Here is a 27,598-nt window from a genome sequence, read left to right as displayed (position 1 = left end):
TCGCGGGGAGTCCGGGCCTCTCCACCCGCTCGCCTCACTCAGGTCCACAGACGGCGGCGGCCCACCGGGGCCCGAGCCCGTCCGGATTCCGGCGCGTTCCTTCCTCTCTCCTCCCCGCCCCCCCCGTCCCCCCCCCCCCGCCGCCAGTCTTCTTTCCCCACCCCCTTTTTTCCAGGTGTATAATGCTCCCTCGCCTCACCCCTGCTGGGTCAGGAGGACGTTTCCTAGCTCACGCCGCCATCTTTCAAGCTGCTCCAAGTGTTTCCCATCCCACGTCCCTACCGGGAGGGAAGCGGGGATTCCCGCGGGCCCCCGCCAGGCTCCCGTCTGTGCTCCGGGCCTCGGCCTGGGCCGTCCAGCTGGAGCGCACCCAAGGGCTCCGCAGGAACCGTTATTCCGGGCGCCCGCCGCGGCCCGCGGCGGGGGAGGAAGGGCTTCCCCGGGCCGCTCGCTCCCCCGTCAGGAAGCGGCCTCGGGCGGTGGGCGCGCCGGGCGTCCGCTAGGGGGCGCCCTCCCGGGGACCACGCGTCATCGTCGGAGGCGCTCGGCGGAGGTGGCCGCGGCGGCGGCGATGGGGTGGGTGGGGGGGTTGGGGGGGAAGGATGCCCGCCCTCCCGCCCATTCGGGCCGGAGAGTGGGCGGGGCCAGCTCCCCACGCCATGCGGCTCAGCCAATGGGAGCGCGCGCTGCTCCTCCCGGCGGTCCGCGCCGCGGGTGCTGAAAACCCAAAGGCGCGGGCGACGGGGGCCGGGCGCGCACGAGCGGATCCCCCCTTCTCCCGAGCTCTTCCCGGCGGGCGGCGGGCGCTCCCCTCGGCGGCCCGAGCGCGCGCCTGACGCGTCCGCCACTGACTGACAGACGGACGGACTGGGTGGGTTTCCAGACCGCCGGCCAGCCAGCCAGCCATGACCCCCGGCGCGGTGACCGCCGGCAGCGAGGCCCAGCGGCCGGGCCCGCGTTACTTCACTTGGGAAGAGGTGGCGCAGCGCTCGGGGCGCGAGCGGGAGCGGTGGCTCGTGATCGATCGGAAGGTGTACAACATCAGCGAGTTCACCCGCCGGCACCCGGGCGGCTCCCGGGTCATCAGCCACTACGCCGGCCAGGATGCCACGGTGAGCGCCTGCAGGCGGGGGACGCCGGTCCCGGACGCCCCGGCCCGAAACGGGAAGTCTGGCCCTCGGGGCGGAACCTCCCGCTGATTCCGGAGAAAAGCCGCCCCGGGGACCGATCCGCTGCTCCTTACGGTCTTTGGGGGGAGTCCTCGGGCGGACCGGATTGGGGCTCCGAGGAGCTGGGGTGGGCATGGAGGCCGGCAGCGTGCACACACAAAGAAACGGCTGGCTGCGCGCCGTGCCTTTCCTCCGTAGTCCGGGCCCGCGACCTGCGGGACTGGGCCGGAGCCGGAGCCGGAGCTGGGTGGGCGAAGGCTGGGCAGGGCGCCGGGGGCGGAGGGTGGTGCTGCCCGCCGGACGGGGTTGGGAGCGGGGGACGAGGGGAGGGAGAGGGAGCCTCGTCCGCGGGGATCGCGCAGCCGCGTCGGATTCGTGTGCGGGTGGGGGTGGGGGGGCGCACCCGGCCCCCAGACGCCTGGGGGGAGCCGGCTGCCCTGGGATCCCCGGTGCTGAGATGGGAAAGGGACGGGCTCCTCCTCCCTCATGCCCGGTCTCGGCCCTGCTGCTGTCTTTCTCTCCAGACCATCCATCCTCAGAGCTTTTTCCCTTGGACCAGAGTACTGGGATAGAGCTGAAAGTTACCCCTAGGGATCCAAAAGTTGGGGCGTTTGTTTGAACTCATTACCCACTCAGGATGATTTCTTGTTGGATTCCTCTGTCATCCTGTGAATTGTATTGCCTTGGGGTGAGGTCTTAATGCCCTCCCCATCCCCACTCCCCCTTGGCAGCAAGAGTGTTTCCTTTTATTTGCCCCTGAACTTAGAATCTGGGGAAAAAAGAGGACCCACCTCTCCCTTTCAAGTAGCCTAGAGGCTAGACCACAACCTGGTCATTCTGGTGACCTCTGGAACCCAGATAGCCGTGCTGTCCTACCTAGGTTGGCGCATGTGCAGAGGGAACCCCAGCACTTGGCTTTCCCACCCAAGTGGGATTAGAAGTGGTCGATGCCATTATGGGAGGGGGGGTGCTCCTCCCCATTGCCCCTTCTGTGGTTTATTGGGCTTGAGGTCTCCCCCATCTACAGACAAGAATCTTATCTTGGAGGAACCTACCTTACATAACTGAAATTTAATTATTGTGGGGGCAAGGAGTGGTCAGGGTGCTGGGAAAAATAGGAAAAGTTGCAAAGAGCAGCTATGGAGGGGAGATGGGAGATCTGGGCAGCTTCTCCAGCTCAGGTATAGAGAGAGGATCCTCCTCGTCCTCATGGCAATTTATGGAGAAGCTGGCTAAGAAGGTAAAGCACTTGTTGAACATTCTGCTAGAAAAGAAATCGCATAGTTCACCTTCTGGCTTTTCTAACCCATGCTAAATCCTTGGGTAAAAACTGCCCTCAGACCCAGGGATCAGTCCAGGTAGGTCTTTCTGGATGGCCCTCAGGGGAGGCTTTTGACCCTCTGTGTAGCAGCCTTCTGAGGGGAACTCAAACACCGGGAATGCCCGATCACTAGGGAAGAAAAGCTAGCAGGAGGAGGAGGTGGCTTCTTCTTTAACTTGCTAGCAGGAGAGTGCCCTTTGTTGTGAATGCCAGGAGCCTGGGACTGATCCCCCTCTCACTTATCTGTCTTCTCCCCACATTGACAGGATCCCTTTGTAGCATTCCACATCAACAAGGGCCTTGTGAAGAAGTATATGAACTCTCTCCTGATTGGAGAACTGTCTCCAGAGCAGCCCAGCTTTGAACCCACCAAACATGTGAGACCCTGTTTGCTGTTGGGGAAGGGGGAGAGGGACAAAACCTAGATAGGATTACAGGTGACAGTTCACAGGAGTCATGTGGTCCTTTTCACATGGGCTAAACCAAGCAGGCCTTTGAAACCTCTGCTTCTCCCAAGGCTCCCACCACTAGCACTATCATCATCATCATCATCGTGAGACCTTCCTATTAGCATATACTCAAACAGTTCTCATGTATTTACATATGAGAAAACTGAGGCTCAAAGTTAATCCACACAGCCAGTGGGGATCTCATACAGTAAATGGCAAAGAACCAGAGTCAGGTGTGCCCAGCTGCTGGACCTGGGTCCATTCTGATTAGTAACTCTTTGTCAGACTTCCTTGTTGTCATGGTATCTTTGCTTCAGACTGTGGAGGGACTTCCCACAGCTTCCACAGGTACTCGAGCGAGACAGGGCCCTTGTGTCCAGCAGGCTTGGGTTGTAGGTTCAGGGGTAGAAAGAACGAACACTTCCCACTTTTCCACAGAAAGAACTGACTAATGAGTTCCGAGAACTGCGGGCCACGGTGGAGCGAATGGGACTCATGAAGGCCAACCACTTCTTCTTCCTGCTCTACCTGCTGCACATCCTGCTGCTGGACGTGGCCGCCTGGCTTACCCTGTGGGTCTTTGGGACGTCCTTGGTGCCTTTCCTGCTCTGTGCGGTGCTGCTCAGCACAGTTCAGGTGAGAGCCTTCGGCTGATCAGGCAGAGCAACGCTTGGCATTGTGGGGAAAGCTTTCAGAAGGCCAGGAATCCTGCCTGCAGATTTTAAGATAGTCAGGAGAGCTGATGCAGAAAGAAAATACATATTCTATTGTCTTTTTATTTGGGCACTGAGTGCTTGGGTTTGAACTCAGAGCCATGTGCTTTCCAGGCAGGTAGTCTACCACATGGCACTCTCAGTTCTTTATGCTTTTGTGATTTTTTTTTTAACTAGGGTCTCACTTTTTCCCCTGGAAGCTAGCCAGGACTGTGATCCTTCTACTTACTAGCCAGAACGATAGGAGTGTAGCATCATGAGCTTTTGATTGGTTGTATGGGATCTTATAAACTTCCTGCACACGCAGGCTTCAAACTGATCTTTCTCATCTCAGTCACCTCTGTTGCTAGATTTACAGGTGTAAGCCACTTTGGCTGGCCAGCCATGGCTCTTACCTGCTCATAGACCATGTGGCTATCTTCATTTTCTCTCTTTCCCTTTCCATGCTCTTCACATGGTTCCCTTCTTCATGTAGAATCTGTTCTCTGAAACTTCAAGTTCAGGGTTCTGTTATAGCCCAAGTACACCAAGAACTAAGATCCTGACTTTTCACCAGTACTTGGTTCTCTCCCTACCCTGACTTTATTGGACATGCTATAATCATCGTTAGGCCTGTACTTGGCTGTCAGAACTCATTCAGCAAGCCTTCTCCTGGCTTCTGAGTTCTTACTGTATTGTGGATGTTGATTGGACTTCAGAGCTGGGGAAACTAACTTGCTTCCACACACATGCAAGTCAGGGTCTGACAGGCAGAATCGAGGACTGGGTTTTCTCTCCTCTTGGGGGAGTGCGGCCATCACAGTCTGGGGGATGAGGCTGAAGGGACTGCTGAGGGCAGCCCAAGGGATTGTGGGTGGATGAGCCACGCCCCGTGTTGACCTTGCTTTCCCTAGGCCCAGGCTGGGTGGCTGCAGCACGACTTTGGGCATCTGTCAGTGTTTGGCACCTCTACCTGGAACCACCTGCTGCATCATTTCGTGATTGGCCACTTGAAGGTCAGTGGTGTGGGCAGTTCTTTGAAACTCCAGGGAACAAAGGGCTAGGGGTGTGTTGGGGGGTTTGATGCTAGGTTTTCCTCCTCTTCCTTCATCACCTGTAGGGAGCCCCGGCCAGTTGGTGGAACCACATGCATTTCCAGCATCATGCCAAGCCCAACTGCTTCCGCAAAGACCCAGACATCAACATGCATCCCCTCTTCTTTGCCCTGGGGAAAGTCCTTTCTGTGGAGGTGAGTGGAGGTGCAAAGGTCCTGGGGAAGGGAGAGTAGCCGGTCTGGAGGGCTTTGGGGAAAACAGTAGTTTTGGTAGTGTAGGTGGCAATGGGCTGTGCTGACTGAGGTCCTTGACCTTGGGAAGTTTGGAAGGTGACAGGCAGTCCCCATGGTCATCCAGGAGAGAGTCACCATCCCTTCTTGTGAGTTCTATGGGAAAATAGTTCACCACATGCTGCATACGATCCAGAGAGTAACAGGAGACTTCATGCAGGCCCCTGCTCATTCTTGCACACGATGCGTAATGCCTCCCAGGGGACTGTTTGACACCCTGTTGCAGGCAGGTGTCACCACCCACCCTCCAGTGCCTGGTGCTTCTTTCTCTTGGACTGTGTTTTCTCTTCGTGCTGCAAGGCCTCCCCATTCGGGGAAGTCTCTCTCACTTGGCTTTGATGCCCATTCTGGGACCATGCCTCCACTGAGCAGCTGGCCAGCCATATGCTTTGAGTCAGCATCCGGGCATTTAAGGAACCATGCATCTACATACTCAGTGGGAAAAAGCTGCATCGCACCAAACATGCAGACCTTTCATAGTCATTATTTCTTAACACAGAACAACTAATTACACAGCATTTACATTGTGTTAGGTAGTAATCACGAGAGGATTTACAGTATATTGGAGTGGGCTGGGTATAGCTGAGTGGTAGAACGCTAGAGCCTGAGTGAGGTCCTAGGTTCAATCCCTGGCATTGCAAAACAAAAAACCATAAAGCAACCAATCAGAGCTTTATCTCACTAGCCTCATGGGACTCCATGTAAAGTATCCTGCATGGCTGTGCTTCTGTTATTTCCAAATCGCATGCCTCTTCGTAGAAGAAATTCAAACACCTAGAACCACTTCCATGGATACCAAGGGAGAAGTGGACTTTTTCCCAGCCTGATTTCCAGATAACTTATCAAATCTGAGGTTATGAGTAAAAACCAGAATGCAGGGCTAGGGGTAGAGCTCAAGTAGTATAGTGCCTGCCCTAGCAAGCACAAGGCCTTGAATGCAAGTCTCAGAATGCAGCTGCTGAAGGAAGAGTGATTGGGAGTGGAGACCTAATGAATGTTTTCAGGGAGTATAAGCAGTTTAAAGTTCCAAAGGCCAGCAGAGTTCCTTGGAAAGTTAATTTAAAACCCTGTGTCCCCAGGCTCCATGCTGCCATCAAGAGTTCTGCCAGGTCCCTTCCCCCGACCTAATGACATTTGAGCTTGCCAGGAATGCATCGCTTATGGGATATGTTTGGGATTCAGGCATGAGTTCAAGGCAGCCTGTCCTAACTCCCTCCGGCCTGAAGCACAGTGCTGTAGAAAGGCTTTGGCACTGTCCTGGCTTCTTTTTACTCAAAGCTAGCACTCTACCACTTGACAGCGCCACTTCTGGTATAACGTGGTGCTGAAGAATCGAACCCAGGGCTTCATGTATATGAGGCGAGCACTTTAGCACTAGGTCATATTCCCAGCCCCAGCATCAACTTCCTTATGGTTTGTTTCCTGTCCGGTGCTGTGTGAGGGTCAGCCCTGCACCGGGGGACGTACCTGCCCCGGCCCCTTCCCGGATCCCACAGCTGCTTTGAGCACAGCCTGGGTTACTTATTAGCAACATCAGTTGTCTGCATTTGAGCTGTCTCTACAGCTGAGAAGTGGGGAGGCCAAGTGAAAAGAATCTCCTACCACTGCCTACTTGGCTTGCTTGTACTGGGTTTTGAGGACACATGTCTGCAGCCATGATTGGGGAACCAAAGTAACTCCACTTTTTTTTCCTCCTAGCCTAACATGTGTTTGTTATAAGTTGCTTGGGCTTAGTTTGGTCCCTCCTGGGAACTCGGCATCTGCACCCCCCACTTCTCCTGGAGGACAGGAGGTGCCAGGGGCATTGCCCTTAACAGAACCCTTCTGACCTCCGGGCATCTAAATCCAGTAAGGCAAAGCTCTTGGAATCCTAAGGGCCTCTGGTTGCCAACTGAGGAGGCCGCAGCGGAGGGGCCCCTTTACCTAGTAGTTTCTCTGCTCATCATGCTAAGAGAATGCTTCCTTTCTGGGCTTCCTCTCAGTTTCTTTCTTTTTTTTTTTTTTTTTTGGCCAGTCCTGGGGCTTGGACTCAGGGCCTGAGCACTGTCCCTGGCTTCTTTTTGCTCAAGGCTAGCACTCTGCCACTTGAGCCACAGCGCCACTTCTGGCCATTTTCTGTATATGTGGTGCTGGGGAATTGAACCCAGGGCCTCATGTATACGAGGCAAGCACTCTTGCCACTAGGCCATATTCCCAGCCCTCCTCTCAGTTTCTGTTGCTTAGGTTGGCATGACTTGTCCCCTTCTCCAGCTTATCAGCAAGCCATATTTACTTCCCTGCCTCCAGAATATAGCCCAACTCCATCAAATCTGCAGCTCCACTGCCCCCTCTCCCCTGGTGTGTTAGACCATTTCCCATTGCTATAATAAAATGTCCTGGGTTGGGTATTCTTCATAGCCCCCGAGAGTTCAGGAGAGGGGTTTCTGATAAGTAATCTCATGGCAGGTGCCATGACAAAGTGCCTGTAAGAAATAGTCACCCAGGGGATATGGCCTAGTGGCAAGAGTGCTTGCCTTGTATATATGAGGACCTGGGTTCAATTCCCAAGCACCACATATACAGAAAATGGCCAGAAGTGGCACTGTGGCTCAAGTGGCAGAGTGCTAGCCTTGAGCAAAAAGAAGCCAGGGACAGTGCTCAGGCCCTGAGGCCAAGCCCCAGGACTGGCAAAAAAAAAAAAAAGAAATAGTCACCCAAGGAGATAAGGAAGCCAGGACAGGCTCTTAGCAAGCCACTCCAAGACAGTCAACGAGGGGCTCCCACAAGAAGAATTTCATTCACCTCTTCTGAAGGTTCCTGGCGACCCAATTCCCTCCCACTGCTGTCCACCTCTGAAGGCCTCATTACCTCCCAATAGCTTCCCATTGACCGAGCCCAAACCATGTCAAACTAGCATCTAGTCTGGTGTATCCTGGGAAGGATTCTACATCTGTGATTCATTTCCACACATCTGGCCAGATGACTCTCTCTCTTCAAGCATAAAGTGGATCATGCAACACCTCTGGACTTCATTACTTCCCGAGGTGCTCCTTGGCCTGGCTCCCTCTGAGTTTACTCTTAGACAACCCAAAAGCCTTTGTTCTGGCTGTTCTTTTTGCTTTTAAGTGTTCTCCCCTGAGCATTTACATTGCTTGCCCTTTTGTGACATTAAGTCGAAGTTTGGGGTCAGACCTGTGGACCTTTTCCAAATCGCTGCTTTTCTGTCCATGTTTCTTGTCTGCAGTCTGTATATTACTTTGAGCTTCCATTCCTTAACTTACAAGCATTGTATGAGCAGGAAGGGTGCCATTCAGCTCTGTACCCCAGCATGAAGAACAGTAGTTGGCAGAGTAGGCCCTCCAATGCTTGCTGAATGAATCTGGCATCTACAAGGAATGCTTGTCTAGTTCAAGCGTTCTGTGCAGCCCAGGCTTTCAGTGGATGACCTGAGACTGGGGTGGATGTGAGAGGAGAGGCCAAAACTCTGGCTGGTCGCCAAGACTAACTGGGACAAGAAATTCAGGAACCACGGAGAGAGCAGCAGATGAGGTTCTCTCCACTCTGGAGCTCTGCACTGACCATTTGGTCCCATGGCCTCTGCCTATCCCCTCCATGGCCCAGCTTACAAAATTACTGTCCACTGAAGAGCACTGGCCGGAATTTTCAGTCGGCCTACTGTGCTCAGTAACCTTTGCACAAATACTTGTTAGACTTTGCTTGGCTTTCAAATGGCTTTTAAAATGTAAATCCAGATCAAAAGGTATTGATGGAGATTAGACATATTTCAAGTACTTACCCACACAAGGGTGAGATAGCTTTCCTTGCTGACATTGATGTCCCAAGACTACAAGGTGGGAGATAGCAAGCGGAGGTGGGGGAACCTGGGAAGCTCAGGACAGTCTTTAGATGAATGTGATTGTTAGGTTTTTAAAGTAGGTAGCCGGTAAAGGAGAACGCCACGCTTTATTCAGGCAGGAGAGAAGAGTTCATTACTGAACTGCTAACCTGTGGCTGACATGATGCCCGGCCAGAGGGAAGGGAGAGAAGGGGCGACCCCCACCCAGCCCTGCCTTATCTAAGATGGGGGTGGGGGGGGTGGGGGGGTGTGGCCAGGTGGATTAGGATATGACCTCGGGAAGGGGGAGGTAACTGCCTCCAGGTTTGTTGGTTACCCAGGTAACTGGGTGGAGACTTAATGAGGTGGGGATGTCTGCATGAAGCCCTCTGGGAAGGACCTTATAGTGCTAAGTCCTGAACATCTGTTGGCAACTTATGCTTCATGTGGGCTGTATCATGTGACCCTCCACTGAGGGCGGCCCATGCCTCTTGCTCCAGCTGCTGGGCCTGTCTGGGCCTGTGGATACCTTCCCATAAGCCTCCGCTTCTGGGGGTGGTGGTGTGTGGTTAGGTTACAGGAGGGGTGTGAGTGACTGGTTTGTGAATGATAACTGCTGCCTTGTGTTTGCTCTGCTTCACAGCTTGGGAAACAAAAGAAAAAGTACATGCCTTACAACCACCAGCACAAGTACTTCTTCCTCAGTGAGTACCACCTTCCTCAGTGAGTCACCCAGGGAGTGGCCTTGGGGAGCTGGTGCTGAGGGACATGGGGAGGGAGCACATGGCTCCCCAACTACCCTGGGAACAGGTGCCTTCTCCACTGAGCAAAGGCCACAGGCTACAGTTTTGTTACTCATTTAGGTTGGGGGCAAATGGGTTCTTGTCTTAACCTTGTTCCCATGAGAAACCGAGTTGTTTATAGGGGCCGCCTGCTAGAACTGTGTCTGTGTCAGAGTGAGTGTGTGTGTGCACATGTGCGCGCACACACACACACCAATACTAGGGTTTGAACTCAGGGCCTTGGGCTCTCACTTAGGCTTTTTCACTCACTGCTGGTGTTCTGGCACTTGTGTGGTGCTTTTCCACACCTCTACTTCTGTCTTTTGATTGGCTATTTCAAAAGAATGTCAGTTTGTGTGCCTGGGTTGGCTTTGAAGTGTAACAATCAGATTGCAGCCTCCTTAGTCACTGGGATTACTGCTGTGAGCCGCCGGTACCTGGATCCCTTGCTAAAGTGCTCAGCCTTGTCCAACAGAGACTGGAGGTCATGTCATGGTAAACTGACAGGGCCCATTCCTCATCGCTGAGCGGGAGTATGGCTTGTGAACAAAAGAATTTGTCACGTAAGCTCTTTCTAGAACCTGCTCTGTATTTCCTGCTTTGAAAGTCTGCTCCGTAATGCTGCAAAATTGGACTTTTAAAACTCCTTTTAAAGTTTGAAGGCAGTTGGGCACTGGAGGATCATGCTTGTAACCCTGGCTACGCTAAGATCTGAGGATCATGGCTTGAAGCCAGCCTGGGCAGGAGAGTCTATGAGACTCTTATCTCCAGTAAATTATTCAGAAAAAGCTAAAGTGGTGCTGTGGCTCAAGTGGTAGAACACTTGCCTTGAGCAAAAGAAGCTCAGGGACAGAGCCCAGGCCCAGGTTCAAGCCCCTGGACCAGCAAAATAAATAAGTTTGAAGGAATTTAATCCCAACTATTTATCATCAACAGTTCCTACTGAGAAAGGTGGATAGAGCAGAAGGGTAGAACAGAGGCTTCCATAAGAAAGAATATAAAAATCCAGAGCACATCAAGATACAGGAGTCACTGGGCGCTGGTGGCTCATACCTGAAATCCTAGACATTTAAAGGGGCCGAGATCTGAGAATTACAGTTTGAAGCCAGCTTGGGCAGGAAAGTCTGTGACGCCCCTAGCTCCAATTAACCACCAAAAAGCTAGAATGGAGCTGTGGCTCAAATAGTAGAGTGTGAACTTTGAATACAAAAGCTCAGGGACTGTAGCCAGGCCCTGAGTTCAAGCTCCAGGACCAGCTCCACTGTGGGTAGGTGGGGTTAAAGATAGCATCAGGTGCGTCTCTAGGTCTGGGAGGGCCAGCAAGGTCCATCCTAACACACACACACACACACACACACACACACACACACACACACACACACACTTTGCTGCCCCTTAAACCAGTTTGGTGGAGCAGTCAGGATTAAGGCAGGTGACTCAGAGCCAAGGCTGTGGCCCAGGCGGTGCAGGGGGAATTAGCAGTGTCTTTTCAAAGGCTGTGTGCCAAGCCTGGGATTGAGTTTCCGGGAAAGGGGAACTCCTCCCATACTTTCCTCTCTTGGCACCATCATGGAGAGCTTGTATCCATGCCCTCCTCAGTGCCTGCTGTGTTGGAGCTGCTGGAAGGGCACCGGAGGCAGCCATGCTGAGGACCCTTTCTCCATGACAGCCCTTTTGTGACCCTGCTTATGGCTCCTCCCTGTCTCCTTTGTCCTCCAGTTGGGCCTCCAGCCTTGCTGCCTCTCTACTTCCAGTGGTATATCTTCTACTTTGTTGTTCAGAGGAAGAAATGGGTGGTGAGTATCCACGGCCCATGGCCCTCTTGCTAGCTTCTCCAGTGCCCTGCGGGAGACGGGGCTCTGCAGGTGGCACGTCCCGCTTCCAGGTCCAGTTGAGAGAAGATCGTAGAAGCAGGTGTAAGGTACTCGGGCAGGACAATGTGACCTGGGCTTGGTAGGTCACCCGACTCCCCAACATTGCAGTCAGTGTCCCTGACGGTCCTGGGCTGGGCCAGAGCCAGCAGAGAATCCTGGGGAAGACAGAGACGTCTGACTCTTGGCTCTGGGCAGAGAAGCTGGGAGGGGAAGGAGGAGCTCGGCCACTGGCCCACTGGGTACAAGTGGTGGGGCTGGAGCCATTGTGGTGCTTGGTTGATGGTGCAGGACAGGAACTGGGACTTTGCCAGAGCACTGGCTTGAATAGGGCCATGGTTCCAGAAGATCCTTCTGTGAGCAGTTAGACAGGTTAGGAGCTGGAGGCAGGGAGACCCTGTGAACCCTAGGGAAGGGGGTGGGCAAGAGGCTGCAGTGCCTCCAGAAGAAAGGTACAGTGGCACTAGAAGTCATGGGGGAGGGCGCTGGCCAAGGGCTGCGCATGCCTGGGGACAGGAGGTGGGAAGAATCGCTGGTGTTCTTGCGCAGGACTTGGCCTGGATGGCCACCTTCTACATCCGAGTCTTCCTCACATACATGCCGCTGTTGGGGCTGAAAGGCTTCCTGGGCCTGTTCTTCATTGTCAGGTAGCGTGAAAGGCAGGCGGGGCTGGCACAGGAAGGCACAGGGGCTGGCTGGGGCGCAGCAGGGGTGGTTGTCGGTGGAAGGGCAGGAACCCTGGGCTCTGCCTGTCCTGTTGGTGTCTGAATGCCACATCCACCAGGTTCCTGGAGAGCAACTGGTTCGTGTGGGTGACACAGATGAACCACATTCCCATGCACATTGATCATGACCGGAACAAGGACTGGGTCTCCACGCAGGTAAGGGCCAGTCACCCAGAAGACCTGGGTAGAACACAACTAATGAAAACATGGGTCATGGGCAAAGTCCTCTTCTTGAGGCATCTGTCCTGCAGGACGAAGGGAGTGAGCAGCTAGCTCCCCCTGGAGAGGCAGAACCCACCTTTCCCTCTCCCACTGCGTCACGTTCTCCCCTCACCTCCAGCTCCAGGCCACGTGCAATGTCCACCAATCTGCTTTCAACGATTGGTTCAGCGGGCACCTCAACTTCCAGATCGAGCACCAGTGAGTGGTGAAGCAGGAAGGGGGCAGGGCTGGGGAGTGGGGGGGGGAACCAGGCACTGACTCTCTCCTCCTGCCTTCCTGAAGCCTTTTCCCCACGATGCCCCGACACAATTACCACAAAGTAGCACCCCTGGTGCAGTCCCTATGTAACAAGTATGGCATCGAATACCAGTCCAAGCCTCTGTTCTCGGCCTTCGCCGACATTGTCCAGTGAGTATTGGCTGGAGGGACGGGGTTAACAGGGTGGTGGGGGGGGGGCAGGGATATTGCCTGTGGGGGTGACAGGAAGGTAACAAAGGTAGTTCAGGACCAGCTCTCTGGGGATCTCAGTGCCACAGCCCACACCACGGTGTAAAGAATCAAAGGGGAAAGCCAGGCGCTGGTGGCTCACGCCTGTAATCCTAGCTACTCAGGAGGCTGAGGTCTGAGGATTACAGTTGAAGGCCAGTCAGGGAAGGAAAGTCTGTGAGACTCTTAGCTCCAATTAACTACCAGAAAACCGGGAGTGGTGCTGTGGCTCAAAGTGGTAGAGTCCTAACCTTGAGCTGAAGACCTCCAGGACAGCGCTCAGGCCCAGAGTTCAAGCCCCAGGGCTGACAAAAAAACAACAAAAACAGAATCAAAGGGAAGAATGCCTCCAGGTGGTCAGAGGGCCCACTTCTTGGGACTGGGCCCCACTGTTGGTGGGCTCTGTTTTGCCTGCCTGCCTCACTGTCCCCTCCTGTGTGCCTGCAGCTCATTGAAGGAGTCAGGGCAGCTCTGGCTGGACGCCTACCTTCACCAGTAACAGACCCCTCCGCATGGGAGACTGGAGCCAAAGCAGAGGGACACGAGGGACATCACCACTGGTTCTTATGGAGGAGGGTGGGTTCAGGGACAGAAAGATCTGGGCTCACACCTCCCCCTTGCCTTAGAGGCACAGATCTAGGACTAGCAGGGTATGGGGGCACTTGGAACAACTCCCCCAGGGAGTGGAAGTCTGTTGTGTTGTTTCTTTTCTTATTTTGGTGGTGGGGTTGGGCTTGCACCTCAGGACCTCAGGCTTGCAAGGCAGGCACTCTAGCACCTGAGCCAAGCCCCAGGATTGCTTCTTTTCTCTACTTTGGTAATACAGTTCGTGAGCAAAGGGCAAAAGGGGAGGGTTCAGATGAGGGGACACCTCCTGAGCCCAATGTCAGGCAAATGTACCCTAAAACTCATGTATGGGGGCATGTCTCCCTCTCCACTCTCACTCCCCACTTGCTAACCTCAGACTGAGTAGCTGAATGCTTAGAGCAAGATGTGAAAAGGCTTCGAGTCACTTGTGTAGAATTTTCAGTGTTGACCCAGCCTCCCTCGTCTTGGAGCTCCGCTTGATGCCCTGGCCAGGTGTCCACCCACATCTAGCTGGGGCTGCCACAAGTCATTTTCCAGCTTAGGAGCAGCCAGGGCAAAGGCCAGGAGCGTGGTTTGGGAGTCATTGGGCTGATGATCCTGGCACCTCTGGTTTTGCTTGTGTTGTACCCTGGTTCCAGAGGGAATGAGAGGCATGTTTTTCTGCTGAGCAGATAGACAAGTCATTGGGTGGTGCGAAAAATGCCTTTGATCTTCTTCTGACCTCTGGTTAGAACAGACATCTGCCAAGACTGGGAGCATGCTCCTTGCAAGGAGGAGAGGGGAGAGTTTGCTTTCTTCCCCAGAAACGAGTGGGCTTCCCCATTGTTTCATTTGCTTCCCACTCTGTAATTCCATGTTTAATAAAATAGACGCAAGCACAAATGATAAAAATTTGAGTCATAAAGTGTATGAGTGATAAGTAAAAACAACTTGTATTCCCTAAATTCTAGCATTGGGTTAAACCACTTCCTAGTTGTAGTAGGTTCACACACTGGTTTATGATTGTCGTTGCAGTCAGGTCTCTGTCCACTCTTGCTCCGCATCTTACTGTCAAGATCAGATAGGAATTTAGGATAATTTTCCCAAAGCCTATCAGTCTAACACCGAAACAGTCTGCTTAATCCTCTGGTCAGAAAAGATAAGAACCATTGAACACTTGGCCCCAAAGCAAACATAGGAATATGTAAATATCTCCCTCCAGAATAGGTGCTCATCCCTCTACATTCCTGTTCCCTGCCCCCTGGGATGTGAATGGTGGCACCAGCCAATCATGCCAGCTAGCTCTGGGCACAAGCCACCAGTCAGAGCAAACACTGGTGCACCTGCTCTACTGTGCCAAGACCAGGCCTTCTCGGCCTTCACCTGTGTGGCCTCACACGGTCACAGGGAGATGGAGTGACAGAAGACTAGAAATAGTAAAGCGGGTAGTCTCAGATGGACTGCTGAGGAAAAGCTGGCCCTGCGTCTTAGATGGTGACGGGCAGTCCACATACCTCACTGTTTTACGACTCTGATTTCAAAAGTTGTTGTTTTTTTTAAATGACTTTCACCTTTCTCCTGTCATGAGGTGTTCTTTTTAATTGGGCCCAATGTCAGTGTCTTCTATGTCATTGTTAGCACATCCTGATGAAGTAAAGCTAAAACATAAAGTTAATGTTGACCAAATAAAAACGATTGGTTTTTAAATCCATGCTGTTTGTCAGCACGTGTTCCCTACATTTCCTGTGTTCACCTGTGTGCTTCTTTCCAAACCACTGTCACCCCTAAGCCCCTTATGGAAGCTTCGTTATGTGTGTATTGAGGATCACGACTCTGTAAGGTTAGGTGAAGCAAAGAACTGTCCTTCCAGTAACACCTGCGGAGTGTTGGACTACTTAGCTACACTTGCTTGCCAGCTTTTGTGGGCATCAATGCCTCCTCGGTGCCCTTACCCATCAATATTTCCAGTTTCTACGTGATTCATTCCCCTAGGTCCTCTTTGCCTTTGCAAACACAATGCCTCAGCTGGACTCCACAGCACTGCCTACTAAAATAGCTCTCAGCAAAAACAATAGAACCTTCCAGGCAGAAGTGATCCTGCAGAAGATCCATGCAGAGCTCCAGGTGAGCAGGCTTCTACAAGACCAAGTAGTTCTGATTTTAAAAGAAAACCTATCACTGGATACTGCCAGTGAGTGCTGCTGTGCTGAGGGGGTGAAGTCTGATCACCCCTACTTAGTGCTACCCATCATCATTACTACAGTTTACAGCCAAGTATTCTAAGTCAGGAAATGGAGCTCAAGCCATGTACCTGTGGCTCACACCTGGAATCCCAGCTACTCAGGAGGCTGAGATCTGGGGATCACGGTTCAAAGCCAGCCAGGGCAATAAAGTCCATGAGACTCCTCCAGTTAACCACTATTAAAATATAGGAAAGGGCTGGAATAAGGCCTAGTGGCAAGAGTGCTTGCCTTGAATATATGAAGCCCTGGGTTCGATTCCCCAGCACCACATATATAAAGAAAATGGCCAGAAGGGGCGCTGTGGCTCAAGTGGTAGAGTGCCAGCCTTGAGCAAAAAGAATCCAGGGAGGGCTGGGGATATAGCCTAGTGGCAAGAGTGCCTGCCTCGGATACACGAGGCCCTAGGTTCGATTCCCCAGCACCACATATACAGAAAATGGCCAGAAGCGGCGCTGTGGCTCAAGTGGCAGAGTGCTAGCCTTGAGCGGGAAGAAGCCAGGGACAGTGCTCAGACCCTGAGTCCAAGGCCCAGGACTGGCAAAAAACAAAACAAAAACAAAATATAGGAAAGGGGGGGCTGGGAATGTGCCTTAGTGGTAGAGTGCTTGCCTAGCATGCACAAAGCCCTGGGTTCAATTCCTCAGCACCACATAAACGGAAAAAGCCACAAGTGGTGCTGTGGTTCAAGTGGAAGAGTGCTGGCCTTGAGCAAAGAGAAGCCAGGAACAGTGCTAAGGCCCTGAGTCCAAGCCCTAGGACTTCCCCACTCCCCCACAAAAAATAGGAAAGGAAGCAGTGGTTCGAGTGAAAAACCTATGGGACAGTGCCCAAGTCTGGAGTTCAAGCCCCAGTACTAGCACCAAAAATTAAAATAAAAATGCTGAAGTAGAAGTGACCTAAGTTCCTTCCCTGGGTAGAATGTATGTCTTGGAGGGGGTGTCTCAATCTTGCTGTGGGGCCATTGTTAGGGAAGACTATCCTGCCTCAGCTAAATCTCATCCTGAGGTTTTACCTAAGATTTCACTTGGACAATTGTTTGCACCATTCAAAGGGTAGGAACCAAGCCAGGCACTGGTAGCTCACGCCTGTAATCCTAGCTACTAAGAAGGCTGAGATCTGAAGATTATGGTTCGAAGCCAGCCCAGGCAGAAAAGTCTGTAAGACTCTTAGCTTCAATGAGCCACTAGAAAACCAGAAGTGGTCTTGTGGCTTTAAGTGACAGAGCACTAGCCATGCGCACAGAGACAGCAGCCAGGCCCCAAGTTCACGCCCTATGACCAACAAAAAACCTAGATTAGGAACCAATGGCATTAGTTTTGTGCATTGTATGTCAAGACACATTTTGGACAGTTAATTCCCTTCAAACGGCAGTGATATTAATCCTCAAAACAAAACAAAACAAAACAAAAAAAACACCCCAAACTCTAGAAGGTAGCTTCCACCAAACTCTAAAGTTTTCAAAACATTCATTTCTAGGAAACAGCAACCAGAATTCAGATATCATAGAATGGCTTCTGAATGGTAAGAGAACTGGCAAAATAAGTGCTGTTAGGGAGCTAGTTGATGTAAATTACAAAGCTTTCCCAAAGGAGCTTCTTTGCCTCAGAGCAAGAAGGTGGGACATCAGAGATCAACTTACTCAAACTGCATCCTGCAAAGGATGCGCCAGACCTGCTACCGCCATTGCATGGAGCGTGGCGCCACCTCCTGGTCATGCTCAAACCACCCAAGGATCCCCGCCAGCAATGCAAAAGTCCTCAAAGGTGACTAATACAATTTTATTCATTCTTTTTCTTCATAGCTTCAAAATAAAAACAACACACACAAACCAATGTCTTATCCCAAGGTTTCAACTCAGTAGATGCCTCAAAAGGCCACAGAACATTTTACTCCTCTGAACAGCAAGTTCAAATTTCTGCCTCACAGTAAGCCAACCTTTATTGCCCATGATTGAGACTACTGTGCTCTGCTTGTCTTTTCCCACAGGCTAAGCAGAGACCTTCCTGCGGGCTCTTTGCAGGGTGAGGAAGAAGCAGCCTCGTTCGCAGTCACTTCCCATTAGCCACAAGCTGGCCAACCAGGAAGTCCTCTCTGTCTATTCATGCCTACCATTTAGCTCCTTCTTGAAAACTTCTCACCTAATAATGGGTCCAGTGTCCACTAAGCTGCCTGAGAAGTGACTTGAGCCCAACACACTTTCCTGAGCTAAACCCAAAAAATAAAAACACAAAGCACTCTTGTGGCCTTCCTGCCATTAATTCAAGTGTAAAGGGAGAGAAACACAACTGAGAAGGGCAGCACTGAAAAAGCAATGGGATCCCCACCCCGCCCCTTGGAAGGTGCTAGCTCTAGCTCTTGGGGGTCTAAGGCAGGCATTCTGGAGTTAAGGAAGGACCACATAGGGAAACATTTACTTTCCCCTTTTGAACTTCCCCGCGGCTCCGGCCTTGGCCTTCTTCTTAGCAGAGCCCTTGGGTTCCGGTGGCTTGCGCTTGGCGGAGGAGAGCGAGCCGGTGACCTTGAAGAAATCATCCAGGCGGCCCTGGGTGCTGCCTTGGCGGCTCTTGCTCAGCCGCTTGACCCCGCTGCGGATTCGATCCTCAGAGAACTGCTTTTCACCACACATGAACTTGACCAGCTCTTCTTCGTTTGGCTCACTCCACTTGAGCTCCACGGACTCTGCGTCCAGGACCTCGGGCTCCAGGAAGAGCTGCTGGGCCTCCTTGTGGAGCCAGTTTTCTGGCACCGGGTATTTGTTGGGGTCAAGCCGCCGCACAATCTCCTCGATGCTCTTGTGCTTCTGGATGAGGTCGACGGCCCGCTTGGGCCCGATGCCCCGGATGCTCTCGCAGTAGTCGCTGCCCAGCAGGATACAAAGATCCACAAACTGCTCCTGGTTCAGACCCAGCTCCTGCAGAATCCGGCTCAGGTGGAACTCCTGGATGGGCAGCTTCTTGGCCTCACTGGCTGTCAGGTGTCGCATCAGCACTGGGCTGCCGAAGGTGAGGCAGTCCATGTCTTCGGTGGCCGCGGCGTAGACCTTGCCAGCTTTCACCAGGGCAGCACAGCTGGCCTCGGCCTCGCTGGGGGCATCCAGGTATGGGATTCCCATGAGGCTCAGCAGGTGCTTGCATTCGTCGTTGTGCTGCTTGGTGACCTTCACTAGCCGTTTGGTGAATTTTTCTACCTCTTCCTCGGCCCCAGCCGCCTGAGCCTCCTGCAGCTGCTTCTCAGCCTCCGCCCGCCGCTCGCTGCGCTTGGCCAGCTCACCTGACTTGAGCTGCGGTGGTTTGCCGTCAAAGATATACACGGGCTTGATGCCATTCTCCATCATGCGGATGGTGCGGTAGAACATGCCCATCAGGTGGCTCGTGGTCTCCCCCTCCTCGTTCTGGAGCACATCCCCACCCTGACGAACAGCGATCAGGAACTGATAGATGCTCATGGAGGCATCAATGGCCACTTTGCGACCAAAGTAGCTCTTGATGTCATTCTCCCGGATGGCACTGGGAGCCACATCAGCAATTAGTTTGGCCAGGCCTTGAATTCCCATGGCAACACAGAGTGATTGCTACAAAACAAAGATGAGTGAGAGGACTTTAAAGATGTACAAGGAGCACAGGTTATAATTGGTGCTATCTCACCAACTTCATGTCTAATCAAATTCATCAACCCCGCTCCCCCAAAAAGGCACCAAGCCAGCAAAGCAGAGAAGATGAACAAGACCAGAACCCTCGCTCAAGAGACTTATAGTTTAGCAGTCACTCAGCACTAAGGCTTACTACATCAGAAACTTATCTGGTGCTTAGAGGAATGAGATACTGTGGATGTTTTGTTTTTAAAAAAACTTACAAGTTGCTGGTGGGGATGTGGAGAAAAAGGAAGCCCTGCTGGTGGGAATGTCAACTAATACAACCGCTCTGGACAGCAGTCTGGGGGTTCCTCAAAAAACTAAACATAGACCTTCCCTGCAACCCAGCTATACCACTCCTTGGCCTCTACCCTGAGCATCGTGAGCTGGGATATGATCATGACACCCGCATATCCATATTCATTGCTATACGACACAATACCCAAGACATGGAAACACAGATGCCCCACAAAATAGGTAGATGCAAAAAATGTGGTATCTATACACAATGGAGTTTTATACAGCCATTAGAAAGGATAAAGGATAAAATAATGTCATTCACAGGGAAATGGATGGAACTAGAACAAATCATGTTGAACAAGGTAAATCAAGATCAGACACAAATGGCACGTGTTCTCCCTGATATGCAGAAGTTAGATTTAAAATGCAACAGGATAACAGAATTATACAGGATTCTAGCCACCCATATATAGTGAGACCAAAAGAGTATAGTCTTAGAAGAGCACCAAGCTGTAACACCCAAATGCCTAATCATATATATATGTATATATATAAAATATATATAAATAATATATATACTGAGACAAACTCCAAAGATAAGGAAACAAAGGGCCTTTTCTTAATTTGTTTTTGGTTTCTAATGACTCTATATTCTTTACCTCATATACAGAGCATACACGTGCACATCAGAGGGAAGGTGGGGGAAGGGCATAGAATCAGTGGAAAACGGGTGAAAAAGTATAGCAGGGTAGCCCACTGGCTGCCCTGGACATTGATGGAAGTGAACCACGCAACTCGTGGACGGAGATGGGAGGGAGGGAATGAGAGAGAATGAGGGAACAGATGATACTATGCAAAAGGAATGAAATGTACTTATTACCTGACTATGTAAAGGTAATCCCGTTGTATATCACCTCTAAAACAACGATAAAGTAATTTTTTTTAAAGTAAAAGTTCTGTGGATAAGGCAATGGCTTAAACCAGCATACTGCTACATAAAAATGCATCAAGTACATGGCTCAGCATTAAGAGTCCAGAGGCCTTAATGGTAGACTTGAGTCCTAAAGTCCTAAAGAACAGCATTAATATCAGTTAAGCAAATGCAATGTGCATCTCATTTGTTTTCCAAAGAAGCTCTGACCCATGAAGCATCCTCAAAGGATTAGCAAGAACAATATATCTGAATGGGGAGGGGAGGGGCTGTCTCACACACTGTTTTCTTTATCCTCCGTATTCCCTTTAGTTTACTACTAGATTCTGACTTATTAGAATGTTGCTGGGAATTCCCTTTGTATTTTCTCCCTGCTACAGTCCAAATGTGGTATCACGGTACTTACACCCACCCAAGGCTCTAATTTAGGGGCCAGTATGCTGTAGTCATTCAGCCCTAGGTTGAAATTTCTGTGGCTCAGGCCTCACCCTGGCTTCTCTGCTTCAATGTGTACAAAGAAAACAACGGTCCTTCGGTTCAGGCCTCACCCTGGCTTCTCTGCTTCAATGTGTACAAAGAAAACAACGGTCTGCCAGGTTACCCCACACAGACGAAGGCAGGAAGCCCAGTTTCAGAAGTTCCTAGTACGCGGAAAACGACACCACAATCCCATAAGGTGGACGCCACTATCCTCTTCCAGGTGGAAAAGGGGAGGTTCAGAAGCCTGCAACAAGTGGCGGGGGCCTCCCGACCTGGAACCCCGCGCGCGCCAGGGCCCCGGCTCCCCGCGGCGCCCCGTGCACAGCGGACCCCGTCTCCGTCGGAGGCGTCACTCGCGGGGTCTCACCTGGCCTATGGGGCGCGAGACCTCGGCAGGCAGCGCTGGGTCCGAGCGGTGGCGTCCAGGACGGTCTCAAGCCCCGCTCTTCCGCAGGAGCCGCCGGCCGCCGCTCACACTCTGCAGTCTTCCAAAGCCCGCGCTGCCGCCACGTGACCCGCGCGCCGCGCACTGCCTTCTGGGGAGGGTAGTACACGGCCCACCTCTTCGGAGTCCGTTTTCAGGGACGTTACTTCGGAGACAGCTGGCCCTCTCGGTGATCCTGTCCTACCTCCTCCCACCGTCCATCCTTGCTCTACCTACACCAGGCAGGCCTCTAGAGCCCCGGCTCCAGCCACATCTGGAAGCTCGGGACTACATTTCCCACAATGCCACTTGCGCGAGGCACTTCCGTTTCCGGCTGGGCTAGGCGCTAGCTCCCGCCGACGTGTTCTTCCGGTTGGCGGAGACGCAGCATACACTGAGCAGGGCAAGATGGTGAGAGGGCTACGGGAGTTCCCGACGGGGCTGTGGTCCGGGACCACTGAGCGTCCGACCCCCACACAACACCTTCTTTCGCGGAGACCCCCGCCGCCTGGGCTCCAGAGGGCGGGATGCCCCTGAACCCCAGGCCAGAATTGGGGTGTGGGGGCGGGAAAGGCCTCTTGCGTGGGACTCCTGGGGCTGAGATTTACATCTCACTGAGTTTACCCACCCCGTGATTGTAAGGGTGAGAGGTGTGGGGAGCGCTGTAAGTACCTTTCAGCTCGTATTTCTGGGTCCTGTGATCTGTTATCTCTGTCTGGAAAGATCCGCCCGTTGAACTCATCCTACGAGGTCCTGGGCATATGTCATTTTTTTTCAGCGAGGCACTTGGCCACGGTCTCCTAGGAGCCCCCAGTCTGTGCAGACCTAGTGCCACGTTTCATGGACTTCTTTGTGAGCTGCCACGCCTCCTAGTGACTACCATCCGACATGCCTGTAGCTCTGGGATGATGTCTATTCATCTTTGTATTCCCAGTGTCAAACACAGGGCCTGCAATTGGGAGCTCAATAAAGGACAGCAATTGTCTTTATCGCTTTCAGGGGGGTCAGGGGGACATAATTGTTTACTGAATTGAATTCCTGTGTCTCTTAGAACAATGGGGTCCATTTACTTCTTGTGGAGTTGTTATGTTCTGGATTTGCGCAGCCTTGGCTGATGGGTGACAATGGAAGCTAACATTTGTACAGAACTTTACATTTATAGCCCTCTTTCACGGGCATTATCTCATAAACGGCTGGGCAACCTTAGGAAGGAAACAAAAACAAACCTATTGAGCAAACTACTCTATGCCAGGCATTGAATAGATGCGTCATTATTCATCTTTCTTAAATCATACAGCAGCCCTGTGAAACAGACTTGATTATAACCACTTTACTGAGAACTCAGATGATTCAGTAGAGACAGAATTTCTTTTTCTTTTAAAGAAGAGGTTTATTTTAGCTCACAGTTCCAGAGGTCCAAACCATGGGGGCACATCTGCAGTTGGCCTTGATGATAGAATCTTAGGTGGTACAGTGTGTCATCACATGGCAAGAGTCATGGAGAGTGCCACACACATCTAAGCAAGAATTTATTTATTTATTTATTTATTTTGCCAGTCCTGGGGTTTGAACTCAGACCCTGGGCACTGTCCCTGGCTTCTTTTTGCTCAGGGCTGGCACTCTACCACTTGAGCCACTGTGCCACGTCTAGCTTTTTCAGTGTATGTAGTGCTGAGGAATTGAACCCAGGGCTTCATTCATGCTAGGCAAGCACTCTACCACTAGGCCACATTCCCAGCCCTAGAGCAAGAATTTTAACTGATGGCTTTTGCTGGTGGATCCTAAGATTCCATAACTAGTGAGAGTTGTGCAATTGAATTAGAAGTAGTGATCTGGGTGTTAATCTAGGTTCTGCTTTATAGCACGGATAGTAGTGTGGAGTTTATAGACACAGGTCCATACAGCTCCACAAATGGTAGGTACACTTTTTGTGTGGTTTTTTTTCCCCAGGCAGATTCTATACCATCGATCACCTTTTCATAGTGGACATTGGCCTCAGAATTTGCTGAGGACCATTGATTTGCAGCCAACCACTCATGACAAAGTCTCATTCCTAGCTGTCTCTTGTCTTATACTACAGAGAAGTTGCCACCTCTGTTTCAAGATGCCAGTGTATTTGTCATTCCAACAAGGAATTGCTTGATGTCTGTTCTTGAAGGATTCCTGCGTTTCCCGAGCTAAAATGAGCCTCTGGCAGTCCCAGCAGCACAAGACTGCTCAGTGTTTTCCCCAGACAGATGATGGGATTCTGTGACAGCTCTGATCTGCCCTCTCCTAGGAGCTCGAGGCCATGAGCAGATACACCAGCCCTGTCAACCCAGCTGTCTTCCCCCATCTCACCGTGGTGCTTCTGGCCATTGGCATGTTCTTCACTGCCTGGTTCTTCGTGTATCCTTTTATTGAGCAGTCAGTAGACCAGGATTAGTGATGTGGGAAGCTAAGGAAGAAACCATGTGAGGGCCGTGCACCCTGCTAGTTTTGTACATTGGTATGAGATAGGGAAAGGGAAGGTTGGTGATGTTCAAGGATGGGGCATGCTCTTATTGGTCAAGTTCAGGTGAGCTCAGTTTGCTCTTCAGGCTTCTAGGAGGGCCTGTCCTAGAAGAGCTGAGGTTGGAATAAGGAAGAGTGTGCTCAGCTCTCCAAAAGCCTGAACCAGCTTGTTCTGGCTCTACTACCCATGAGCTTTATGACTTGAGACCAGCGACGTGGCCCTTGGGGGGGGGTCTGATTTCCTCAGAGAGAATAGAGGATGTTGATGGTACGGAGTACCAGCTCTCAAGTAATCTCTTGGATACACTGAGCCAGATAAGCTTCCCAGAAAGCCCCTGTTTTACAGCTTGTGGTGTTGTTGGACAACCTCCTGTATCCTCAGTCCAGCAGTGCTTCTCCTTAGCAGCCCTGCCCAGTTATGAGGTTACTTCCACCAAGTACACTCGGGACATCTACAAAGAGCTCCTCATCTCCTTGGTGGCCTCGCTCTTCATGGGCTTTGGAGTCCTCTTCCTCCTCCTCTGGGTTGGCATCTATGTATGAGCCTCCACGGTAAGTGGTGACAGGGTGGTACACTCTGTACCCTGGGGTACAACCTGGAGAAGCCTCCTGTAGCCACCACTCTGGCAGGCTCTCACCTGCAAGACTTCATAGTCCAGACTCAGTGGCATGGCTGGCGACCCTCGGCACATGTGCCTCTTTCCCTGCCCGGCATGCACCCGTCAGCTTATTCCAAGGAGCACAGGGTTTCATAAAAAGGAGTGGGGGGTAGGGGGCGGGGGGCTCTGGCTAATCTTGACACCCTGCCCTTTTTCAGGTACCCACCAGAGGCTTCACCAAATCCCTGCTTTTGTAATTTAACTTTTTTTACTGTTGCTGGAAGAGCCCCACCTGCTGTTTCCAATAAAAGCAGATGTGTGACAGTGCTATCTCCTGTCTTTTCTGGGTGTTGGGTGCGTGGGGCCGGGACTCACAAGACTGCCCTAGCCTCACCTTTCACACGTGGCTCTGCCTCAGGGCCGGACTGCCTGTGTGGCTGGGATAGCCTGTCATCGGACTTTACCTGTGGATAGGAGGGGTCCAGGCCTGCCCTCTTCAATTTCTATAAGCACCTGTCGGGTTTTGTGCTGGGCTAATCCCCTCCTCGGAGCTCCACCAGCCTGCTCCGGCTGGATGATTTCACCACGCTCCCTCCCAAGGCCGCTTTTCCATCAGCTGACAGGTGGGCTGGCGGGTCGACGGGCAGGAGAGGTATGCCAGGGAGATGTGGCCGGGGCAAGGGATGTCTGAGGCCGACGCTGTATGAAGCTCTCCAGCCCCGCAGGTGACGTCCTCTCCCACCAAGACGGTCGCAAGAAGGGAGAGGAGGCGAGCTCGGATACAAAGCAGTATTTATACATTTATTTATATATGTATATTTCCTTCAGAAAAGGACAATCCAGGGGGACGGGGAGCAAGCAGGCCTCAGCGGCTCCCCTCTGCCCACCTCAGAGTCAGACTGGGTACACGATAAATATGAGTCAGCGCTCGGGGAGAAGACGGGGCGTTAGGGGCGCTCTGTGCGTGTGCGCGTCACTAAGGCTGTGTGGGCAGGGGTCTGCTAGGAAGCCTATGTACAGCTTGGAGCTAGGAGGGAATTCGCCCAGGGCCTAGGGAATAGGTGCCGGAGAGGAGAGAGGAAGGGCGGGCAGCCAGGGGGACCCAGGGAGGGCCATCCCGGCCGTCCACCTCCAGCAGCTGGCCCCTTCACCCTCCCTGAGCCCTTTTCTACCTTGGGCTTAAGGCAACTTTGGTCCAGAGTTGACCCCCCCTCAAGCAGCTTGGAGCCTGGACTTGACCCCAACTCTTGCACGGAGGACCCTCCCTCAGACATAGGAACAGCCAGCTGCCGTGGGACCCGGGCTCTGTCCACGGGGACTCCAGGGGCCAATGGAGGGCCACTTTCCAGTTAAGGACTGAGGGGCTGCAATCCAAGAGTACCCCTCTGGTGAGGAAACCCCAACATCCAGTTAATGGGTGTGGGGCGAGGCGGTTGAAGGCACTGTGGGCCAAAGAGCGTTCTGAGAGCGGCAGGGAGTCCCATGCTTCCTATGGCAGGAGGTTGAGCCACATTGGGAAGGGGCAAGGAGGCAAGGGGGAAGGCAAGCCTGCTGTCCCTGAGCCCCTCGAGTGCTTCCCTGTCCTGAAGATAAGTGCTTTGAGATCCACAGCAGAAGGGGGCCAGAGCCCCCCACAGGAAAGCCTCCCACTCGGAGCAGGAGAGCAGCAAGGCCTCGTTCCCAAAGAGATGGCAGGACGGCACAGAACAAGGATGGCCACTCCCTTTCTTGCTAAGTCACTGCCACACTCTCCCATGAGCCTGCGTGTAGCCTTGGAATGTTCCAGGCCTTGGTAAAAAAAAATGGTGAATGAAGTTGGCACTTAGAGAAAACTTCTTCCTAAGCCTAAATCCACTGCTCTGCTCCTGGCAGAGGTGGGGCCCGTTGAGCCCTTCCAGCCTGACGCCAAGCCCAGGAAGGGTGCCATGCCCCTGCCTCTGGATTTCAGGAGACAAGGCCACTGCGGGCCAGTGGGGGGGGGGGGGGGATCCAGCCTTACACTGGGATGGGATGGATGGCTGGGGTTCCTGGGAGGGACCAGTGCCGCAGCCTTGTCATGGCGGGCGTCGCCCCAAAGCTCCAGCCTTCCACCCCTTCCTGCCCTGGTTTAAGTGCATCTAGTGAGGACCTCATTCATGACAGCAGTATCTGCACCCAGCCCAGCCCAGGCCAGCCGGCTGCTTGCAGGGATTCCTGCTCCACTGCTCAGAGAGAATGACGGCCACCATGTGCCACCCCTTCGAGGACATGCCAAGCTCCAGGGTCCAAGGCTGACCCGGCTTACTGCCCTTCCTCTTAGGCCTGCAAAGGACTGTGGGTGGTTTCACCAGGCGGTCGCTGGTCGTCGCCAGCCCTGTGGGGCTGGCCTTGCTTTGGCTGCCCTGGGAATGCCGGGGAGCCATGCTCTTAAAGCTTAGAATGCCGAGTCCAGCGTAACAGTCAAACCCCTAAATCCACTATCACACTGTCCCCCAGGGAACAAACAGCACCAAGGGTACGGGCTGCCTGCTCAAGATGGACGTTAGCCTCCAGCCACGTCTTCGAGGGGTGGGCCCGAGTTCCTGGCGGGTCTTCTCTCCCACCTCGGACGCGGAGGCAGCACGAGTGGATCTGGAGAAGTCAGGGCCACCGCTTCCCCTAGTCCCCTGCCGGCCACTGGGTCTGGACCGGCCGGCCCAGGACGAGGGTCGTCCATCTCTCCCGCCCTCGGTCGTGCGAGGGCCGCCAGCAGGCACAGCTGCTCCAGTGTGAAGACTTCCAGTTTCCCCAGGCGGGGAGAGCAGTGCGGGCACGGCCCGGAGCCGCGGGGCAGCAGGCTCCAGGCTAACACCATGGCATCCAGTGTGGAGGGCGGGGCCCGGCCCCGCACGGCTAGTCACAGAGGCGGTAGAAGTGGAAGTGGTAGTCTGTGGCTGGCTGCACCAGGGCCTCTGAGCTGCAGTTGGCCTGGCCCTGGGTGGAAGAGCAGTGGGACAGGTGAGGTAGCTCGAGGGGTACAGGCAGGTGACCCTGTGGCTAATACTCCCTGCCCTAGACTCTGCAGAGCCCTGTTCCTCTCCCCCAAGCCCCTCCCCCCATCCGCCCCCACCCCCTGCACCCGGAGGACTTGGGCCT

The 27,598-nt window shown here is 52.9% G+C and overlaps 4 protein-coding genes across 8 annotated transcripts in view; 2 read left to right on the top strand and 2 right to left on the bottom strand.

The window, feature by feature from the left end:
• The first annotated feature begins 808 nt into the window (after positions 1-808).
• On the top strand, positions 809-15,146 carry Fads1 (fatty acid desaturase 1). The gene is made up of 12 exons (XM_048361153.1): positions 809-1,112; positions 2,757-2,867; positions 3,378-3,575; positions 4,546-4,647; positions 4,752-4,880; positions 9,434-9,494; positions 11,292-11,368; positions 11,993-12,090; positions 12,228-12,324; positions 12,509-12,588; positions 12,673-12,798; positions 13,324-15,146. Exons 1-12 carry the CDS (start codon positions 906-908, stop codon positions 13,373-13,375), a joined length of 1,338 nt encoding a protein of 445 aa, XP_048217110.1. The 5' UTR covers positions 809-905; the 3' UTR covers positions 13,376-15,146.
• Positions 15,147-17,454: 2,308 nt separating this feature from the next.
• Positions 17,455-21,475, bottom strand: Fen1 (flap structure-specific endonuclease 1). 2 transcript variants are annotated; one of them, XM_048361157.1, is made up of 2 exons: positions 21,332-21,475; positions 17,455-19,254 (listed from the first exon to the last, which is right to left on the bottom strand). In XM_048361157.1, exon 2 carries the CDS (start codon positions 19,237-19,239, stop codon positions 18,097-18,099), a length of 1,143 nt encoding a protein of 380 aa, XP_048217114.1. In that variant the 5' UTR covers positions 19,240-19,254; positions 21,332-21,475; the 3' UTR covers positions 17,455-18,096. The 2 variants fall into 2 exon arrangements, with proteins under 2 accessions (XP_048217114.1, XP_048217112.1); XM_048361155.1 differs by having other exon boundaries at positions 17,455-19,257; positions 21,336-21,475.
• Positions 21,476-21,716: 241 nt separating this feature from the next.
• On the top strand, positions 21,717-24,808 carry Tmem258 (transmembrane protein 258). Its single transcript, XM_048361158.1, has 4 exons — positions 21,717-21,803; positions 23,671-23,780; positions 24,302-24,437; positions 24,703-24,808. The coding sequence occupies exons 1-3, from the start codon at positions 21,801-21,803 to the stop codon at positions 24,426-24,428; spliced, it is 240 nt and encodes a 79-aa protein (XP_048217115.1). The 5' UTR covers positions 21,717-21,800; the 3' UTR covers positions 24,429-24,437; positions 24,703-24,808.
• A 1,980-nt stretch (positions 24,809-26,788) lies between these two features.
• The window catches only part of Myrf (myelin regulatory factor), a 28,867-nt gene continuing 28,057 nt past the window's right edge, over positions 26,789-27,598 (bottom strand). For all 4 annotated transcript variants that reach the window (XM_048361145.1, XM_048361142.1, XM_048361143.1 and 1 more), the window contains one exon: positions 26,789-27,436. In XM_048361145.1, the coding sequence (XP_048217102.1) occupies positions 27,356-27,436 (81 nt within the window). In that variant the 3' untranslated portion in view covers positions 26,789-27,355. The remainder of the gene's footprint in view (positions 27,437-27,598) is intronic.

This window comes from Perognathus longimembris, chromosome 13, assembly GCF_023159225.1.
Source record: "Perognathus longimembris pacificus isolate PPM17 chromosome 13, ASM2315922v1, whole genome shotgun sequence".
Classification (NCBI taxonomy): domain Eukaryota; kingdom Metazoa; phylum Chordata; class Mammalia; order Rodentia; family Heteromyidae; genus Perognathus; species Perognathus longimembris.
The sequence above is the reverse complement of the archived record's forward strand: the minus strand, read 5'-3'. Positions and strand labels throughout refer to the sequence as shown.